We start from the raw sequence: 21,725 nt of genomic DNA, 5'->3' as shown, positions 1-21,725 counted from the left end.
ACCATTTACATTTAAGGTGCTTATTTATATGTTACATTTGCCATTATAGTTTTGTTTACCATTATTCCATCTGGCTTCTTGTTCTTTTTCCCTGTCTTCCTGTGGGTTAGCTGGCTTTTTATTTTGTTCTTTTAGAATCCCATTTTGACCTACCCATGCACGTGTATCTATCTCTTAGTGGTTGCCAGCTGCTCTGAGTCTGTGCTGATGTTATCACGTTACCAGATCAAGTGAGGAGAATAAGTCTTGCCTTCTCTGCGTTTCTTTATCTTCTGTAACACAATTACCTTCAATGTGTCTTCTCTGCATATTTAGAACTGCATGAGATACTAGTATAAGTTTTGCTTCGATTGTCAAACATAATTTAGAAAACTTAGAAGGAGAAAGAAAATATATTTATCCATAATTGATTCGATCTATGTGTTTCCTTTCTTTCTAGTGGTCAGTGATTCCTTTTTTAAAGTTTCATTAGCCATTCTTCGAGGGGAGCCCTGCTGGTGAATGACTCTTTTAATCTTCCTGGTCTTTCATCTGAATGTCTTGATTCCCCAGCTCTGTTTTCGAGGTGTGCAGGTGTCTGGGTCAACAGTTCTTTTCTTTCTTTCACTCCTGCTGGCTTCCCTGGCTTCTGATGGTAAATCTTTTTTCTTGGTACCAGGGATGGAACTCCGGGGCACTCGGCCACTGAGCCACATCCCCAGCCCTTTTGGTACTTTATTTAGAGACAAGGTCTCACTGAGTCTTGTTTTTTGCTGAAGCTGGCTTTGAACTCACAATCCTCCCATCTCAGCCTCCAGAGCTACTGGGATTACAGGCATGCACCGCCTGATGAGAAGTCTTTTGAATTGTTTTCCACTAAAGTAAGGCACAGTAACTTCATGGAGGGAGGTGGGTGAAGATTGGTGAACAGTGAGAGAAATACCCAGTCTGACACACATAGGCATCAGATGTATACCTCAATCTAATGCGGACCTGAATGTCTAAGTGTCAAGTGTGCCTGTGTGTCTGTATATACACACGCCTATGGAGAGAAAGCCTTGCTACTTTCAAGATTTTTTCTTTGTTTTTAGTTCTCAGAAGTTTGACTCTTAGGTGTCTTGTGGATTACTTTTTTTTTTTTTTTTTGAGAGAGAGAGAGAGAGAGAGAATTTTTTAATATTTATTTTTTTTTAGTTCTCGGCAGACACAACATCTTTGTTTGTATGTGGTGCTGAGGATGGAACCCGGGCTGCACGCATGTCAGGCGAGCGCGCTACGGCTTGAGCCACATCCCCAGCCCCTTGTGGATTACTTTTATGCTATTTGGAGTTTGCTCAGCTTCTTGAATCTGTGGTTTAGTTTCTGTTGCCAAATTTGGAAAGTTTTTACTGATTGTTTCTTGAAGGATTTTCTTAGCTTTGTCCTCTTTCTCCTGCTGCCTGTGATTCTGATACTATGAATATGGATGTTTCTTTTTGTTTTGTTTTTGGTACTAGGGATTGAACCCAGTGGTGCTCTACCACGGAGCTACATCCTCAGCCCTTTTTATTTGAAGACAAGAGTCTCACTGAGTTGCCAAGGCCTACCTGGAACTTGTGATCCTCCTGCCTCAGCCTCCTGAGTAGCTGGGACTCAGGCGTGCGGCAGCATGTCTGACTTGAATGCTGTGGTTCCCCATATTTTCCAGTCTCTGCTGTGGGTGTGTACACCTAGATATACAGTTACAGAGATATACGTTAGATTGATGTATGTATCTGATATGTGTTAGGTGAAAGGGGCTTCGTTTGCAGCAGTCTCTCCTCTTGCAAGGAAGACAACTTTGAGGGTGGCCTGCAGGGAGGTTGGTGGCTTTAGTGCCCTTCCAGTCCGTGGATCTGAGCTGCATATAGGTCTGGGCAGAGGTGTCCAGGAACATGAACTGCAGTGTGAGTCGGGATCCTGAATGTCTGATACAGGTTGGAATCCAGGGGTTTTGGTGACCGTCCTGAAGTCAGTGTTCTGGGCTCAGAAGCTGCAAGCTGTAGTCATTCCAGGGGACTGAAGATCCTCTAGGGATAGATTCTGAAAATGCTGCCAGGGCTGACAGATGCCCAAGGGCAGGCGTCCTAACAGTGGCTCCTGGAGATCAGCCCCAGCTGTAGGCCATGTTCAGGCTGGCCTCCTGCCTCTATCCCGCTGGGTGCTCTGGACCTCAGCTTGAGGACTCTCTGAAGGGAGGTGTGAAGGCCCAGGTTGTGCCCACCCTCAGCACCCATCTGCCTCTTGGTTTGCTCCTCACACTAGGCTCACATAGAGAAAGAGGTTCTCTACTGCTCGCAGCCAAGGTTCCTGGGACCCAGAAAGAGAACAACAGCTGTGGAATTAAATTGGATTCAGGGGAGCTCACCCTTTTGTAGGCTGTGCTATAAAAAGCAAAGCTCTGGGGGAGATGGCCTTTCTTTGCCTCAGCTATGCAGATCACGTCTGGGAGCTGGGCTGTGTTGGGCACGTGGTGAGAGCTGTCCCTTGTGGGTGCGTGGAGAATTCAGTGTGGAGGCTCCCGTGGCCTCTGGGTTGTGGAGCTGCTGCAGATGGATGTCTGGGTGTGGACTTTAGAGCCCGTGGGGCTCTATTGGGAAGAGATGTCAATGGAGCTACTTAGGGAGACTGAGAATGTCCCATTAGGGAGGTGTCCCAACAGACAGAGGCCAGGATGCAGCCCTTGGGGCATCTGGAGCAGCCTTTAGCTCGCTGGGCCTACTTCGTTCGTCGGCAGTGACTAGCAGGGCTAAGTATCCCTGGTCTTCTGGGGGCCTCAGCCCAGGGGAAGCTCTATAGGGCAGAGGCAGGTCTGATGGGGGGGTCCCAATTGACCTCTGACCTGCCTGGACTCCCCTCTTGGACCCTGCCAGGTGTTTGCTTCTGAGGAGACCTATAAGGGGCCAGCACACTTCTGTGGCCAGGGCTGTCTGTCCATCCTCCCTCATCTCTTCTTCTTTGCTTCCAGACAAATGATGCAGCTGGAAACACCTGGAACTGGCTCTACTTCATCCCCCTCATCATCATCGGCTCCTTCTTCATGCTCAACCTTGTGCTGGGTGTGCTCTCAGGGTAAGAGCCCTGTGGGACTTGTGTGGATTCCCTGTGTTCTCAGACGGAGGAGAGCAGGAATGCAGTCAGACATGGGCACACACGATCAGGTGGTTCCCAGTGTCCTGGGCACTGGGGCCTTGCCTTATGCCACCATCATGACTTATCCCTTGGCCAACCCTTCTCCTTCTTCCCCCTTTTACATCCTTGCGCTCTGCTCTGCCTCTGTTGTGGAGAGGGGCTGCAGCTGCCCCTCACCCGGGTGTGGTCTTGCTGGAGTTTCCGGGCAGCCTCTGTGACCATAGCGCCCTTCTTTTACCACAAGGGAGAGCAGACATGGCCCTCAAAAGTCTTGGCTCTGCACCCCAACCTTACCCTAGCCTCACCGCCACCTGGCCTTTTGTGCTGAGCTCCTAAGGAAAGCTTTGGAGTTAACTTTATATTACTGTGACCAAAATACCTAACGTAAAACCTAAAGGAGAAAAGTTATATTTTGGCTCAGAGTTTCAGAGGTTTCAGTCCATGTTTGACCGATTCCATTGCTTTGGGCCTGAGGTGAGGCAGAAGGGCATGGTGGACGGGTGGGGTGGAGGGAAACTGTTCAGCTCATGGCATCTGGGAGGGAGGAGTGGGGAGGGGCCAGGGACAAGATATGATAATCCCCAAGGGCACACCCCCAGAGACCCATCCTTCAGTTAGGTTCCCCTGGCCTTCAAATAATTAATCCACTGACCAGGTCAGAGTCCTCATGATCTAATCACTTCCCAAAGTCACACTCTGAACTTCGCTGCACTGGGGACCAAGACCTCACACATCAGTTTTGGGGGATACTTGTATCTAAGTCATAACAGACACCCTCTGTCTCTCCCTTCTGTCTACCCTGAAGCCTCCTGCTCAGGCCTAGGCTACTGGGTGGGCTGCAGGCAGAGCCTGGTAGCTTCAGGGGGAGCTGCCATGGTGGCCAGAAGAGAACAGACACAGGGAGGACGGCACTGGCCACAGCCCACATGCTCTGGTGCTGAGTGATCCTTAGCTTCAAACCTGTCATATAAGGGACCGGACTGTCATTGCTGTGTCTTCCCATGCCCTCCTCAGAGACCAGCAGGGCCCACAGCACAGGGGATAGTTCAGAACTCCTAGTCCAGTGGGGAAGCCCGTGGAGGTCTAGGGCTCAGAAAAGGCATGTGAGGCGGGGGCGTCTCAGAGAGGGACTAGGAGTGAGCCAGGTGAAGGGACCCAGAGAGGGACTAGGAGTGAGCCAGGTGAAGGGAGGAGGGTCTTCCAGGCAGAGTTCGTCCGCCGCAGGCTGAGCAGTGTGGACACTGTGGCACTTGTGTGCTGCGGGGATTCTGGGGGATGGAGCCAGGATTGTGGTGGGGAGAAGGCTGGCAGTCACCAGGATGTGGAGAGCCTTGGCCCCTGCTGAGGACACTGCACATGGGAAGATTGACCAGAGAACATGGGGGTTCCCAGCAGCCGGGAGAGCGGCCCTCTCTTGGGCTGAAGGGAGCTACCTGGAGGTTCCCAGCAGCCTTCACCTCCTGGTCTAGCCCTTTATCTCTGGGGCTGCTCCCCTGGGAGGCCTGGGGTCTTTGCACTGACTGCTGTTTGCCTCCGTGGCCCTGCTGGATGCAGGGAGTTCGCCAAGGAGCGAGAGCGGGTGGAGAACCGCCGTGCCTTCCTGAAGCTCCGCCGGCAGCAGCAGATCGAGCGGGAGCTCAATGGGTACCTGGAGTGGATCTTCAAGGCTGGTGAGAGTCTGTGGGGGCTGCGTGCTGCAGTGGCCATCTGCCCTCGGTTTCTCTGTGTCCCCAGTTTGCTGTGCTCCCAGTGGCTGTCCCTGGCTATGGCGTAGAGCTCAGTGCAGGGAAGCTGACAGGGCTGGAAGGAGCTGGGACTAGAGGAGGCCTCTCTCTCCGGCCCACCGAGGCTCCCGGCACCAGGCAGCCACATGGCACTGACTACACTGGGCTTTTCAGTAGATGACTTTGGCAAGGTCACGTTAGACCTGAGTGCCCTGCCCTTGACCTCAGCTCCTCCCAAGCCTGGCTCTGGGCTTGGAAACCCTGGACTTTCCAATTCTCCTCCTGGCCCAGCCAGTGCTCTCCTTCCTGTGGGCACTGTCCGTGCCACTTGAGGGTTCACAAATGCTTCCCCAGTGATGAACTCACAGGTGGGCAGAATGTAGATGGGGACTTGGGAGGGACGCAAGGCAGCTGGCCTCTCTGCATGGAACCCTGTCTAGGTCTTAGAAGCAGGGACCTAGCCATAGGCTTGCTGGCTGCTGGAAGCATAGAAGTGGAGCAGAGGAGAGGGACTGGGCGACTTCCAGAAAGGAGTGTGCCCTTGTCCAGGGTGTCCCTGGGGACGGGCAGGGCAGGCTCTGACTGGAGGCTGTGTCCCTTCACAGAGGAAGTCATGCTGGCAGAGGAGGACAAGAATGCAGAGGAGAAGTCCCCTTTGGATGGTAGGTCATTTGATGGCGCCCCATCAGTGTAGTGGGGGCTCGGGGGTTGAGTGGGCAGTGGTGCGTGTGCACCTGTAGTTGTTTCCACCCACAGTCTGCTGTGCCAGGCACCTGCAGGTTAGCCGTGGTCACAAGCCATGGGGCCCTGGGGTCTGAGCCTGGGCTTCGCGATGTGCACACCACAGTGCTGTGGAAGGCGGGGCTGGACAGGGCTGCTTCTGGAAGCTTTACACCTGCAGGCCTAGGGACTTGGAGCACTGCTGCTTCCAAAGGCTATGGAAAGACACCTGGGGCCAGAGTGGGGGGCTGGCGAAGGCAAGCATTGTACAGTTGCCAACGCTGCCCACACCTAAGGCTCTGAGCAGGTCCACACTGGCCCCTTGGCAGCCCTAGCCTTGTCACAGATGAATGTTCCTGTGTCTCCCTGGTCGCCAGGCCCCCTACTGACTTCATTTTGGAGGGAAAAGAAAGCAGACCCAACCTCAGAATTTCTTGTCCCTCCTGCCCAAGGACTGGGCCCATGGGCACCAGGAATCATCCTTAGCTCCAGCTGAGACAGAAGCTGAGGAAAGTGGCCAGTCCAGGGGGAGGATAACTCCCAGCTCAGTGGACGGACACCCCAGTTCTGAGGTGGGTTGCCTGAGGCTGCAGCTCATGCCATCACCGCGCCCTGTGTTTACAGCCGTGTTGAAGAGAGCCGCCACCAAGAAGAGCCGCCACGACCTGATCCACGCTGAGGAGGGGGAGGACCGGCTTGCAGACCTCTGTGCCGTGGGTGAGTCTGTCCTCTGGCTGCCAGGGGCTGTGGCTGGACCTGCTGCTGCTGGGGTTCCTTCCTGCCCACAAGCACATGCTGCAGGTGTGCTGCTCTTGGCTCTGCCGCCCTGTGCTCAGAGTCCAAGGGCCACCAACAGTGAAGGGACAGTTTCCACTGAGGTCTCTCCTCTGTACACACACTCAACCCCTCAGAGGACACACGCGCACACACTTCCTCAGAGGACACACACACACACACACACACACTCTCTCTCAGAGGACACAGACGCACACACACTGTCCCTCAGAGGACACGCACACACACACACACACACACACACTGTCCCTCAGAGGACACGCACGCATACACACTGTCCCTCAGAGGACACGCATGCACATACACTCCCCCTCAGAGGACACGCATGCACACACACTCCCCCTCAGAGGACACGCATGCACACACACTCTCCCTCAGAGGCACACACTCACACACACTCTCCCTCAGAGGCACACACGCACACACACTCTCCCTCAGAGGCACACACGCACACACACTCTCCCTCAGAGGACACACACGCACACACACTCCCCCTCAGAGGACACACACGCAAAACCCTCTCCCTCAGGGGACACGCATGCACACACACTCTCCCTCAGAGGACACACGCGCACACACTTCCTCAGAGGACACACACACACACACACACTCTCTCTCTCTCTCTCTCTCAGAGGACACACACACACTCTTTCTCTCTCTCTCTCTCTCTCAGAGGACACACACACACACACTCTCTCTCTCTCTCTCCCTCCCTCCGAGGACACACACACACACACACTCACTCTCCCCCTCAGAGGACACGCACACATAGTGTCCCTCAGAGGACACACAGGCATGGACACATGTCCTTCGTAGCGTGTAGTCTCTCCCATCCCAGTCGCAGATCCCTGCTGCCTTTGGTCCCATGGTGCCGTGGTCACCCCGTCAACCTTGCCAGTGACTCTGGCCCTCTGTGCTGAGCTCTCCCAGGGTAACTTGATGCCCTCTCCCTTGCCTGGCATCTTTTGTCCTTTCTTCTTGCTGTGGGAGGTGCTGCCTGAAGGTTCTGTGGGGGCCCTGTGGCCCTGCAGTGTCCCTGCCTCAGCCTGCACCCTGCCGATGTGGCGCTGGTTACTGAGGTCTTCCCTGGGACTGTCACTTCTACAGCCAGACAGCTCATGGCTGGATGCCTCCTCTTAGTTTCCCGTTGGGATTTGTAGTTGGCGACCCCTCAGGTGCCCTGCTTGTTTTTCTGTCAGGCTGTTTGTATTTTTTTGTTGGTAATCAGAGTCCAAGTATTATAGACCTGTGCCCAAGCTCCATGATTTATCTCATGTGTGTTATATTTAGAAAATTCCCTTCTATTCCTACTTTACCTAGGTGTTTGAATTCTGATTTTGTAACATAGATTGGAGAATATTTAAAGTTCTTTCCTATGGCTTGTCATAGTCTAAAGAATGCTGGCATTTTCAGTGGGTATAGCTGAGATGAAGCCAGGGACTCAGGGATGCAGGCGGGAAAGATGGAGACTACCTTGGTGATTGATGCTTTGTTAAGAGACCTTCCCCCCACACTCTTTCCCTCCCCCTCTCCCTCACACGCTCTTTCTCTCCCCCTCCCTCTCTCCCTCCTTCTGTCCATCTCTCTCCCTTTCTTTCTCCCTCTCCCCCCTCCCCCCCCACTCTCTCCCTCCTTCTTTCTTTCTTCCTCTCTCTCTCCCACATACTCTTTCTCTCCTCTCTCCCTCTCCCTCTCTCTCCCCCTCATTCTCCCACATACACTGTCTCTCTCCCTCCCTCTCTCTTTCTCCCTTCCTCTCTCCCACACACTCTTTCTCTCCTCCTTTCTACCCCCCCCCTCCTCCTCCCTCTCTCTCCTCCTCCCTCTGTATAAAAGTGTGCTGTGGTACCTCCTTCTGGCCCCTTTGCTTTTCTCTGTGCAAGGCTATCTAAGGGTGTGCTTCTTAACTGATAAGTGGGTACAGCATTTTGATCATCTTCTCTTCTAATTTTATCAGATTGAAAAACGTGGCCTGTAAGTCTGTACACTTGTGGGTTTTCAGATTGTATGTTCCTAACTGATTTTAGAAAGTTTCATTAACAGAGAGTGTGGTGTATCTGAGAGCTATCAGACTGTGGCTGGGCTCTGCATGGATCCCAGGCATATTGGTTTCTGTCCCTGAGGTCTGTGGTCCCAACAGGTTTTTCCTATGGGGCTTTTCACAAAGTCCCTGGTGTTTCTGGCTTTTGCTGGTGACTTGGCCAGCAGGTGGTTTCCTGGTGCAGCTGTTGTGATTGCACAGATTACCTGTGTTTCTTCACACAGTGCTTTCTCTCTCTGTTTAGCTCCTCCCCTGGATAGTCCCCCTTGCCTGGCATTAAATGTCACCATCTGCTTCTTGCCAAGGTCATTGATTTTGTTTTAGCTTGCATTTGCCTGGTACCCTTCTTTCTCTTTCATTTTCCACACTTCTTTAACATTTATCCTCCATCCCACGCCCAGCCCCTGTACTGAGGGCCGATCTCAGCACCCTCTACCACTGAGCCACATCCCCAGCCCTTTTTATTTTTTATTTTGGGACAGAGTCTTGCTATTTGCTGAGGCTGGCCTGGAACTTGAGATCCTCCTGCCTCAGCCTCCCCAGTAATGGATTGCAGCCTGTGCCACCATGCCTGGCCCAAGCACCATAAGAATCTTGGTTTTCTGGCTGTGCTGTTTCTAAACCCAGTGTGATGTCTGTTTCTGATGGAGGACCCATCTGACTTAGCAGGTGCCTGGTGCACAGGTCTTGTTCTTCCTCGTTGCTGCACCGCATGGCTGTGCCCTGCATTTTGAGGGACTTCTGCTTTTTCAGAGCGCTTCCACCCCTCGTTAGTTTCTGGTCTCCACCTCTGCCCTCCACAGAGGCTGTCTTCTTCCCTTTCCTGCCCTGTGGTTGGGAACAGTGTTCTCACCACTCTAGCTTGCTGCTTCACCATCTTTATCACCATGATGGGCTGTTCCCATCACTGCATTTTTGTTTCTGTTTATTTTGCTCCACTCCTAACTTGAGGAGCATGACCCCCTCTTGTCCGGGACCAGGTGTGGGCCCCTCACTGCTGCCCCAGGTGGAGCATGCGCATATGCATGCGCCCTGCTGCGCCCTTCTGAGGCCTCCCGCCCCTCCTCCAGCCACAGCTCCGCAGCCCGTTGTTCCCTCTCCTTTTTCACTCTGCCAGGCTGTGTAGGTGGGGACTGAGTTCTCCCTGTTGCCAAGAGTCCTTCCCTGCTCCTCACCACGAGGTGACCTTGTTGTGGCCTGTTCCCTGCTGGAGCTTGACACCCAGGCCCTGACCTGTAGCTCCACCCTGCTGCCGTGCGGAGCGGCTTCCCCACTTATAATGCTCGTCTCCTTTCCTTGCTGCTTTGCTAGGAGTCACTGCCTTCAGTGTGTCTCTGGTTTGCTCCTCTGTACCTCTGCCCTTGCCTCATGGCTCCCTCCTCTGCCTCGCCTTCCAGTCACTCAGAGTTGTCTCACTAAGTTCCAGACTGAACTTCCTTTCATTTTGCCTGCTGAGAAATTTCAGGAGGGAAGTTTGTTTTTCTTTCTCTCTTTAAGCTTTGTTTTGTCTGGTGACTTGGGTGCTGTCCTTGGATCCCTGGGACTAATGGACTTTCCTCTGAGTCCCTAGCAGAGCCCAAGGACATACTTGCATTCAGTGTGTGCAGGCCTTGGTCCTTGGTCAGGACAGGCTTGGGGCTGGCTGGGAGGGAAGGAAGCCATTCTTGGGTTTCTGTGTTCCCAGCACAGCTGGGTCCCCTTGGTTGCCCTCCAGCTGAGGATGGCTGTGTCTCAGGTGCTGGGCTCTCATGTCTCCCTGCCCACATGCTGTTATCAGCCTATTCTTTGCACCCTATGTTTAGCCCTCCACTCAGAGTTGTCTCACTAAATCCCAGCTGACCCTTAAAGGTACAGGTGGCCTGTGATCTGTTGCCAAGTGAGTGGCTTCCAGGTTTGTGTGACAGACGTGCACCAGGTCACACAACCCTAAGGTCAAGGGTGGCAGCCTTTGGGTCCATGTCAGCATGTTGCTTGAGCCCATGTCACTTTTGCTACTCCATGCTGGGACACACCAGCCAGGCTGGAAAGACACTGGCTTTCTTCTTCCTCCTCCCTGGCCTCTAGAAAGTCACTGAGAGCTGGGTAGATCTTGGTCGTTCTGTTTTCTGGCTTCATTCAGGGCCTGGAACAAATGGTCTGTGCATGTTTGTTGAGCAAATAGTACTGACAAGGGTCACAGGGACTGCGTATTGACTGGTGAATTCCTCTTAGAGATATCTGGATCCCTTTATATGATGTGCTATCGGTTGTATCTTGTTCTTACTGATATTTAGCTTTCTTGGGTTGTTTTAATTCTTGATTTTCTCCTAGCTTGAAGATTTCAGGTCTGTTTTTCTTGAAATAAGCTTTTTCATCATAGGGACTATATGCTGATTAGGTCTGGAAGGTTCAGAAAGCTGAGAAGCAGTTTTATCTCGTGGTCTTCCCACCGAGACTACCATTTGATGATGCATTTCTGCATTTACTGTAGATACCTGCTTTCCTCCAAGAATGGGGCCGGAGCCACTGCCCACAGCAGACTTGAGCACACAGTGGCTGCTTGCTAAGAATTGCTGTCTGCTGGGATTGCGCCCCCATCCCAAAGAGCAGGACCTTGGAAGTACTCAAGTACTTCCAAGTGTTGGCCTTGCAGCCACTTTCTACCTGGGTGCCCAGGCTCCTGTGGACCTGAGGCTGAAGCAGTTCTGGCTATGCCCTGGAGTGTGGGTGGCACGAGAAGCAAGAGTCCCTGTCTGCTTGCAGTAGAGGATCCTTGGCTCCTGCCCCCCACCCCCCCGGCACCCCTTGAGTGTGTGTTGGGAGCTCTGCAGGCAATGTGGGGTGTGGTTTTGTGCAAGTGCCGTAGCGGTTGACATGCTCTGTGTTCCTGTGTTTTAAGCTTTTTTGCTGCTGTGACTAAAAGACCTGATAAGAACAATTTTAGAGGAGAAAAAGTTTATTTTGGGGCTCAAATTTCAGAGGTGTCAGTCCAAATGCAGCAGGCTCCATTCCTCTGGGCTCAAGGTGAGGCAGAACATCATGGTGGAAGAGTGTGGCGTATGCACGTGGCTCACCTGATGAGGAAGCAGAGAGAGACTCCATTGGCCATATACATATACATATATGGCAAAGGCCACACCCCCAGGGACCCACTTCCTCCAGCCACATCCACCTACCTTCAGTTGCCACTCAGTTGACCCCATCAGGGGATTAAGTCACTGATGAAGGCTCTCAAAACCCAATCACTTCCCCTTTGAACCTTCTTGCTTTGTCTCACACATGAGCTTTTGGGGATACCTCACATCCGTACCATGACATCATGTATGTCATGGGCCCAGGTGGGTGTGGTTGTGGCAGGCAGTTGTGAAGGGCACATCCCTGCGAGGTCTTCCTTACATGGGACAGAATGGAGACACCCCCCCCCCGCCCCCGAGGTGGTTCCCTGCTCTCCCTAGCTGTGTGTGCCGTGCAGTAGCTTTGCCCTCTCTGGCCTTCTTACCTGGGGGCCCAGTGTGTGTGCACATGCAGGCAGGGGGCTCAGGGATGAAAACTTCAACATGGCTACTGTTCAGGGAGCTGGATAAGGACAGGCTGATGAGCAAATGGTGATAGGTGGCCATGAGGTGGGTATCACTGCAGGGTGTGGGCAGGGAGGACCCTACTTTAGATGGAGTGTCCAGAGAAAGATGATTTGTAAAGGTGACATTGAAGCTAAGACCCCCAGCTGAGGAGCCACCATGGAAAGGAAGCCTGGGGAAGGGAGCATTTTACATTTGGGAACTGCTAAGATCAAAGCAGCAGAGGTGACGGTTTGGGTGTGAGTTGGGGAGAGAAGAAGGAGTCAGGTGAGAGCAGGGTCAGCACACTTCCCAGACAGCTAGTGTTTTGGCCTTTATGGACAGGACATCAGCCATGTACCAAGAACAAATGCATGTCCAGGAGAGATGCTTAAGAAACAGGTAGCCAATGGTTGCTGACCCCTGAGTTGGGGGGCAGGGTGTACTGGAGGGATGGATCTTGGGGAGGGACTGACTCTGTCAGATTTATCTCTCTTGGAAAAAGCTTGGAGTGCCTACAAGGGTGCCCAGGGCATCAGGGCTACCTTCTGGAAGGTAGCCAGCGTGCCGGGACCAGAGACAGTGACCATGCAGTCCAGTCCGAGCCAGCTTTCCATGGGCAGCCAGGGACCATAGGCCTCATGGAGACCTTTGGACTCCCCACAGGGGGGGTGGCAAGGGTTAGTGCATAATGGCTTGTGAGCAGGGGATGGGGCAGGCTGTCCTTGAGGGTATGTCTAAGAATGGGGCCGCTGGTCCCTGAGCTCTAGCAAGCCTTTTGTCTTGCAGGGTCCCCCTTTGCCCGTGCCAGCCTCAAAAGTGGGAAGACAGAGAGTTCATCGTATTTCCGGAGGAAGGAGAAGATGTTCCGGTTCTTCATCCGGCGCATGGTGAAGGCGCAAAGCTTCTACTGGGTGGTGCTGTGTGTGGTGGCTCTGAACACACTCTGTGTGGCCATGGTGCACTACAACCAGCCGCAGCGGCTCACCACAGCTCTGTGTATGTACCCTGCCCCGCCCTTCCCTCTCTCAGGGCACCTCCCAAACCCATCTGCTCTGCAGCCTGGAAATCCTGGTCCACGACTCTTCTGCCTGGAACACCCTGGGCGCAACTCCTGTCTGCTGCACAGACCTGGTCAGTCCCCAGGGGCCTCTGCTGGAGCCTGGGTGGTGTCCCAGGCCTGAGGGCTCCCCTCCATGCCTGCAGGTGGGTTCCAGGCAGCCCAACTGATGTGGCTAGATGCCCTGCATCAGTAGTGTGATGAGTTGAGAGGTCCTGGGTTGCCCAGGGGAGGAAGGGTGTGGGATGGCCAGGGATGAGCCAGGCCAAACACACCTGGGTCCTCCCTCTGAAGGGTTTCAGACCCATAGGCTAGGCACTTCATTCTGCGCTACTCCTGGCCTGGATTCCCGAGGAGTCAGAGTCCTGGCTGCACGCTCTGTCACAAGGCTCTTCTGGATACTTACGTTCTCCTGTACAATGGGTTGGACATATGAGCATCAGGACTGCTATGACCAGAGATGACTTGCTATCCTGTGTCCATGAGCCCAGGGCAGCAACAGGGATTCGTGTCATGCTTGTCTTGGCCCCGGCTATAGTCAGGAGAAGGCAAAGAGGAAGGTAACCGGTGGTTGGGGCCTCCTGTGTCTGTCCAGGATCGGAACTGGCACTCTGAAGCTGGCCCTGCATACTCCAGGGCTCCATGGGCCCCAGGAGCACAGCTTGCCTCTGCTGTCTTACTTTGTGAAGTGTTGAAGAGTCCACTGATGTTGCCATCCTGTGGTCAGTGCTTTTGCCTCCCTGTCCTCCAGGGGTCAGCTGCACTCACCCTGCTTGGTGTCTGCAGTGGGCCTGAGGGCAAGAGCTCTTTGGGGCTCCCACGAAGGCCTCCCTCTCTCTGGAAGCTGCCTGAGGCACTTGGGAGAATTTTTGCTGAACCCTGAAAGCATCCTGGCACAGTCCTAGCCCAGCTGTCCAACCTGTGTGGCCCACTCAGCCCCTGAAGGGCTCTCATGAGCTGGGTGGGTGCGGGCAGCTGTGCAGTAGGCGGGCCCACGGTCATGCGTGTGCCCACGTATGTGCTCATGCGCATGCACACTCACCCCGCTTGGGCTTCACGCGTGTGCGCACGTGTGTGCTCATGTGCGTGCACACTTATGCAGCCTGGGCTTCAGCTGCTGGGTCGGTCGGTGGCAGAGCACTTGCCTAGAAGTATGAGGTCCTGGGTTTACTCCCTGGTTCTGGGAAAAAAAGGAAAAGGTAAAAGGAATCTGTTGCTTGCCTCTCAGGGGAAGGGTAAAGAGGCAGCAGGAGGATAAAGAGCCGAGGCGGCCTGGCGCAGATGCCCCAGGGAGGGTTGGGGAGCAGCGCTGTGGCATGCGGCAGCCGGCTCTGGTCCCCAGTTTTGGATCCTGAGAGTGGGAGCTTGGCATCTTGGGACTTTGCTTGGGAGTGAGTTCAGGGTCTTCCTGGACCCTCAGGCTCAGGTTCCTTACCCTTGGGGTTGGGTGGGGACCGTGGATTCTCTTCTTCCCCTCAGCTGGCTGGGCCTGGTGGTGCCCAGCTGCTCTCAAGCTCACTCCTGCCTTCTGGGTGTCTGCTGGCTGGGAAGGTGGGGTGCCTGTGTGTGGGAGCCTGCACGGCCTGCTTACGCGTATGATGGTGCAAGTGTGGGCTGGAAGTACCCCAGCCTTGGGCCAGGCTGCAGGCAGACTGACTGGGAACCTGCTGTTTTCCTGGAATTCCTGGGTCCATTGTCCTCACAGAGGGAAAACGGCTGGAGGGAGAGGTGGGCATTTGCTGAGTCTAAGCCTTTCTGCTGATAGTGCCTGGGGCCCTGTCTGATCCTGCAGGGCAGAGCAGGCTTCTAGAGGTCCTGCGTAGACCAGCTTCACAGTGCTCATAGTGGGGCCCTGGCCTAAGGCCTGCCACCCTGTAGTCAGTTAGCTCTGTGCACCTGCCCATCCACCAAGGACCCACCCTGAGGCCCCGTCAGGACCTTGGAAACTGAGGCTTAAGCAGTGAAAGGGAGCCCCCGAGAGGCTTTACACGTCCACAGGACACACTTCTCTGCCCTCCCCTCTGCTCCCAGAGCACGGTGGCCTCTCACAGGACACCTTTACCTTCCTCCTCTGCTTGCCCTGTTGCCTGTGAACTCCTGGAGAGCAGGGTGCGTGCTATCTCCTGCACCAGCTCCTAGCAGCACTGTGCCTGCTGGTGCAAGAATGGATGATCCTCTTCTGTGGCCTGAGAGGGGAGGCTGAGTGTGTGAGCTCAGGCCATCTCAACAGGACGCTGGGGACTTCTAGTGCCTAGTCCCTTTCTCTAAAGTTTGGCCAATTTTGTACCTGTTTCTTGCAAAGTTCTCTCACTTTGGTCTTCTAGGAGGAAGCTGAGGGCCTGGGCAGCCTTGCTGGTGGTCCCCACGGGGGTGGCCATAGTCCTATTTCTCTTCTCTCCCAGGGTGCTTCATGGGAAACTGATGGCACAGGCAAAGGCCTTTGTGACCATGTAGAGGGACTTTGAGGTTTTTGTGGCCAGGAGCACTAGGACTCTGCAGGCTACTTGTGTATTTCCTGTTCTGAGCTGGACTGCGAGGGGTGCAGCTTTCCTGCTGCTGCTCATACCTGCTGCTGAAACAACCAGGCCCAGGCATCTGTCTGAGGCAGCAACAGGCCTGGTTGGGGATGGTCTTCTTGTCCCAAGAAGGCCCTGCCTAAGGGTCAGTGGCATCTGTGCCTGATATGGGCTCTGGCTTTCCCTAGTAGGCTTCTTGGCCTTTTGCTATCGTCCCATACTCAGTGAAAGTGCCTGGTGATCTCCTGGCTGGCTTCAGGGGCCAGGCTTGTTGGGCATGAGTTGCTCCCAGGAGTTGGCTGGCCATGGGCCTAGGCTGTAGAAGAGGGGTCCTCCCCTCTCTGTTTGCTCAGTGCTTAAATGGGCCTGGAACTAGCATCTCTGCTTATCTGGATCTGGGCTGCTATAAACGGACTCCTTACTGAAGTGTTTGGATCGTTACTGTGTAGCCCTTGGGGACTTGTGGGGAAGGCAGATTTCAGGGTGCACAGGGATGTGAAGTGTGCTACCCATCTTCCATCATCTGTGTTTTAGGAGCTGTGTCTGCCTTAAGGCCCCATGTCTCAGCCAAGACCCAGGGGGATAAGCTGGCATCTGCCCAGCGACTGGCTCCCCGGCTTGGCCTCCCTTCCTTCTCATGGCCTTGTCCTCTGTGGCCGTGCTCTGGGATTGGAGCTGCTGCCCTGACCAGCGGCCACAGTGCCTTTGGTCTCCTGATCCCAGTACCATCCTCTGGGAGGGGGATCAATGAGAGTGGCTCGGTTCTGAGGTCTGGGCTTCTGAGGGCCTCATTGATGTCCACTCCCCACATCTGGCCTGCTCAGGCAGCAGGTTCCCAGGAGCTAGGAGATGGCTACCACTGACTCCTGCCTGGGAAGGGCAGGCTGGTTGGGTGGTACATGTCGGAGGCCTGGGACTGCCTCTGGAGTCACTGCCTTCTCTTGCTCTGACTTCACTCCTGTCTGGACTAGGCTAGTGGGCATTTGTGGGCCCTCCAGCCTCAGTGTGGCCTCCCTTTAACCCTGAGGCCCTGGAGGGTCAGCAGGATTACCTCTGGGACTCCTGGGTTGAACCCTCTCCATCATGCCCCTACTCATTGGCAGAGCCAGGGGAGGCATCACCAAAGCCCTTGGCAGAGCCAATGACCCCTGGGAGTGTGTGTTGGACAGGCCTGGAAGATGTTCAGGTGTAGAGGAGTTCTCCTTATGTGGGGCAAACACGTGAACAAAGTCAAAGTTAAACGCGGTGCTGTGGGGTCCTAAGGAGGGCTGCCAGGAAGCTCTTGTGGAAAGACAGGGAGACCCTGACAAGGCTGAGGGGCTCTGCCTGTGATCAGAGTGAGGAGCCAATGGTGCAAGCCCGGCCAGAGGCCGTACCCAGCTGCACATCTGCAGGCCCTCCTCGGAAGGTGTCTCCTATGACTCTGGATCCCAGAGCTGTGTCACATTAGCCCTGGGCCCTTATCCTCCAGACTGGAACAGCATCTCTTGTGTCCCTGTCCTGGAATGAGATTTCAGAGCTCAGGATGCAAACCAGGCCTGGAAGGTTCAGCCCTGGAAAGAACCAGAAATGTGGTGTCCTCCAGTCTGGGCTGGAGGCAGGGTGGGAGGAGCCTTGTGCTAACCTCCCTCTTCTCCGACTTCTCTTAGACTTTGCAGAGTTTGTTTTCCTGGGTCTCTTCCTCACAGAGATGTCCCTGAAGATGTATGGCCTGGGGCCCAGAAGCTACTTCCGGTCCTCCTTCAACTGCTTCGACTTTGGGGTAAGGAAGGTGCCTCATTAAAGATGACTACTTAAGGGTCTGGGCTACAGCTTGCTGGTAAAGTGCTTGTGTGAGGAACTGGTTTCCATTCTTAGTACCACATATAAATAAATAAGTTTAAAAATTTAAAATATGCCTACTTGGGTCTGGGTGGTCTGAATGTGTCCTTACCTGGGTGTGCAAAACCCCTTTCCCCATGTGTGCCCAGTGTGGGCTGAGATCTGTGATCCTGTAGGTCCTGAAGGCTACCCAGAGACTGGCAGGTGCAGGGAGTCAGCACAGGCCTGTCCTGGGTTGGCCTGATGTTGGGGGTGCCTGCTACAGCCCCTCCCAGTGCAGCATGTTGCCCTTCTTGCCTCTGACTCCTCCTGTCTGCTCGTGACCAATCAAGGCTCTGTAGCACCCTCTGTGCTGGGACCTGGAACCTACTGCAGGCTCAGTCTCCCCTGGAGAGCTTGGGCTGAGCTCCTGACCCCACTGTACCCTGGCATGTGTACTTTTGCCACTAAGGGAGAAGTGATAGTCCACCCTCCTTGGGGTGGGGTTAGGGGTGGGGTGGTCCCTTCCCAATCTCACAGGTCAGGGAAGCCTTAGGGCAGAATGTTCTGTGGCTCACCTTTAGTCCAGGCTGGGACAGAGGGCAAGGGCCACACAAGTGTCACCTTACCTGGCCCTACAGATCACACAGGATGTATCCCTGGTGCTGAGCCCAGAGCCTGGGCCTGGCCCTGTCACTACCTGCCCAGAGGCTAGGTGGCAAGCAGAGCCCATGCCCTGTAGAAGAACCTGGAGCTCTCTGGTTTGTGGTGACAGGGTGAAGGAGAACCTCAGCTGGAAATTCAGCTCAACTTGGATTTGTTATGTTCTCCCTTTGCATCTTGCAGTTGGCAGCCACTGTGCCCATGGCCCCTACTTTGCAGATGAGAGACTTGAGACAGGCCATGCCTGGCCAAGACTGCCCAGCTGCTAGTGGCTCACACTGTGCCAGGCTGCCAGGGCCCTCTGGGATCAGCACCTGTGATTCTGAGTGGTTGTGGGAAGACTGCAGGGCTCTCACCCTTTGCCTGTCTGGCCACAAAGACAGGCAGGAGCTAGTGGGGCAGAGGTCCTGGCACTGAGGGGGTGTCAGAGGTGCACTGGCTTTGCAGATACGCTTCTACCTTCCGACCTGCACGACTGGACTCCAGGATATGGGGCAGTCTGCACATAGCTAACGGATTATTCTAGAGCTTAACAACTCAAAACTGCTAAAATCTCTTACTTTTCACACTGTGGGTCAGGAATCTGGGTGTGGCTGCTTGGGTGCCTCTGGCCCAGGGTCTCTCCTGAGGTTTCAGCCTAGTTGAAGACCAGGGATGCAGTCTTGGTTCTGGGTCAGGTAGCCTCTCTGTAGGCTGCTTGCTTTTCCTCACAGTGTGGCAGCCTGTGGGCTGAGAGAACTGAGGTCCCTGAGGGAGAAGCTGCCCAAGCTGAGGAGGTGTTCCTTTAATTTTGTTGAGTTCTTTTTGTTAGGGGCAAGTCACTAAGCCCACACCTGAGGGGCGTTAACCCCAGAGTGAGGAGCATGGGGGTACTCCAAGGCTGCCCACAGGCTACCCTCTGGCCCCAGCGTAAAGCACACCACCCCTCTCTATTCCCGAGAGCCTCATCCCCTCCCATAACTTGGAGTGCAGGCTGTCCTCAACTGAGTCAAGCCCTGGGTGGCAAGGGTCCCTGGTTGTGGTTCCCCAAGCAAGCTCTTCCAGCTTCTTGTGATCTGTTGGCCTGAGAGACAAGAGACCACTTTTTAACCCCAAACTCAGTGTCCAGTGGTGGGCCAGGCCTGGGATAGCTGCTGTCAACATTCCTATTCAAAAAGGGCCAGGCCCGTGGGGAGCACAAGGAAGCACCGGTCTGTAGCAGCTCTGAAATCCAGCTGGACACTGGGAGTCCTACTCAGCCCTTCGCTTGGGATCCCCTCTGGGTCTCCCTTCCTTTATCTTGGAAGATAGTGCATATTTTCAGCTCTACAGTTCTCTCAACCTGTTCTTCCTGTCTCCAGAGGAGTTTGCTGAGAAAAGTCTCAACCCAGGATAAGTGGAAGCCTTGGTGTTTGTGCTGGGAAAGAATTTCAACCTGTGCCAGAGACACAGGCACATTGATTTGGGAAAGCAGACACCGATTTAAGGAAGAATGCAGGCTATTTCCAGAGGGAGAGACAGCAGCCCCTGGTCTTGGGTGTCGGTGTCTGTAGAGGGACAGGCCTAGAGGCTGGACCAGAGGTGGAGTCAAGACAGAGGCACAGAGTCTGGCTCCAGTTTCCTCTCTCTCTCTCTCTCTCTCTCTCTCTCTCTCTCTCTGTGTGTGTGTGTGTGTGTGTGTGTTGTCCACATGGTACTTTTTGCAGGTGGGGAGTGAGCCAAGTCAGGGATGGAGCTAAGGATGTGGGCTGGATGCTCACAAATGCTATTTGGCATTTCAGAGGTTCATGGATTCTTGCATTCCAACACCTCATGGATGGTTCTCCTTGATACTCAGCCTGCTTTTCTTTTTCTGTAATCCTGGATTCCTATCTCATTACTAGTACGATTTTGGGACTCTGAAGACCTATTTTTTTTTTTTTTTGAGAGAGAGAGAGAGAGAGAATTTTAATGATTATTTTTTAGTTTGGTGATGTCTCTGCTGTCTTTTAAGGATGGGTTGGGTATTCAAGGTACCTCTATGGAACTTTCTTGAGGTTTGTTCCATTAGACAAAACTGTACCTATTACTGAGAACTGGGTCCTTGTCCTGACGTCAATCCAATAATGAGGACACAGTTTTGAGAAGAATTAAAAACAAATTTTACTGCTTTGTTAGCAAAGGAGAAACACAGGGGACTCCTGTCCCAGAGGCTGTAATTCTGCCCAACAAGGGGAACAGGAGGTTTTAAAAGAGGTGATTCAAAGGTTTCATTGCAGGTGTCCCTTGTCCAGAGTTGTAATCACTTGTTAATTTGGGAGATCTTCAGGTGCCACCCCGGTGTCTGAATTACTTCATTCTTGAGGTGGGTGTGTGCTCAAGGATAGATAACTCCACCTAGAATGGGGAAGAAAGGTAATCCTACTTCCCCTGAGATTAGGGACGGGGGCAGGGGTGGGGGGAAGAGAAAGAAATGTCCCTTTAAAAATAAGTCACAGTGGCAGAGCAGTGAGGGCTTCATTCAAAGCATAAAGTGGACGACTGTCACATGCCCACAACTCTTGTAGCCTTATCTTCCCTGCCTGTGCTCCTGCTGAGCTGACTGAGGGCTCGAGGGCTTACTGAGCCACACCCCATCTCTGCCAGGCTGAGGGGTGGCTGAACACTGCTCCCAAAGCACCACCTCTTGTGGCTTTTTGATCTGAATCAGTGCATAGTTAGACTGTGCATTCCTCCATGTTGGTAGCCCTTGGTGTCTGCAGAGACCGAGTGCATTCTGAACCAGTAAGTCCTGGCTTGTTTTTGTTGAGTGATGCTTTTCCTAATGTTGCTCCCTGCTCGTGCCTGAGCAGCAGCAGGAAGATGCCAGGCACCTCCTTGTGCACTTGGCTGGGAGATATCCTGAGGCAGAGCAGCCCTCCAGTCCATCAAGCACAGCTTTTGCTTTTTGCAGGACCGTGGGCAGCACAGTGGCTAGCTTTTGTTCCAGTGCTCTGCCTTGGGTTTTCTGTGGAGTCCCCCCACTTCCCACAGACCCCTGCATGCATCTTCCTCATGGTCCAACACTCCACAGAGTGTGTTTTCGGGGCTCAAAGCCTTCCCCAGCACAATGCTCCAAAACCACTCCCTCATTTCAGTTTTTATGGTAGTAACACCCCATGTCTGTTTCTAGTGTGTGCTGATTTTTCCTGCTTGGGAACCAGTTATTCCAATGCTTAGTGGTTAAAACAACAAACTTCTCTTATCTCAGTGTATATGTGAGTTAGGAACCAGGGTGTGACCTGACTGGATGACCGTGGTTCCCAGTCTCCAGGGAGGCTCAGTCACCCCAGGTTTGGGGTGGACAGTTCACTTTCCAGCACAGGTTGTCGTGGTGGTTGGCCAGTCTCCAGGTTCACTCCTCAAGTTACTGGCAGACCTCAGTTCCTGGTCACCTAGGCCCCTCCATAGGTGATTGAAATATCCTTGCAACACAGCATCTGGTGACCTGAGAAAGAGATGGTAGCACCCAGGGTGGGTCCACAGTGCCTTGAGCCTGACCTCGAGGTGAAGTTCCATTGTTTTTGTGGTATTCTGTTTTCTAGGAGCAAGTCCTCATATCTAACCAACCCAAGGGAAGGGGATTATACTGGGCGTGAACAGCGAATGGTGGGGGGCCATCTCTGAGGCCGCCTTCCACATGAACCCATGGGGACAAATTTTAAGAGTTAGTGGAAAACCAACAATGAAAAGGAAGTAGGTTTAGAAAGCTAGTCTTCCATCTGGGGCAATCATCGGGGTCAT

At 53.7% G+C, this 21,725-nt stretch overlaps 1 protein-coding gene across 2 annotated transcripts in view; it reads left to right on the top strand.

The window, feature by feature from the left end:
• The window catches only part of Cacna1b (calcium voltage-gated channel subunit alpha1 B), a 185,102-nt gene that overhangs the window by 49,387 nt on the left and 113,990 nt on the right, over positions 1-21,725 (top strand). For both annotated transcript variants that reach the window (XM_058585864.1, XM_058585863.1), the window contains exons 7-12: positions 2,966-3,069; positions 4,684-4,799; positions 5,459-5,515; positions 6,198-6,290; positions 12,735-12,944; positions 17,171-17,283. In XM_058585864.1, the coding sequence (XP_058441847.1) occupies positions 2,966-3,069; positions 4,684-4,799; positions 5,459-5,515; positions 6,198-6,290; positions 12,735-12,944; positions 17,171-17,283 (693 nt within the window). The remainder of the gene's footprint in view (positions 1-2,965; positions 3,070-4,683; positions 4,800-5,458; positions 5,516-6,197; positions 6,291-12,734; positions 12,945-17,170; positions 17,284-21,725) is intronic.

Source organism: Marmota monax, unplaced genomic scaffold (assembly GCF_021218885.2).
Source record: "Marmota monax isolate L192 unplaced genomic scaffold, Marmota_monax_Labrador192_F-V1.1 WCK01_AAM20220418_F8-fsc00167, whole genome shotgun sequence".
Lineage (NCBI taxonomy): Eukaryota > Metazoa > Chordata > Mammalia > Rodentia > Sciuridae > Marmota > Marmota monax.
Note: the sequence above shows the minus strand (reverse complement) of the source record. Positions and strands in the feature narration are given on the sequence as shown.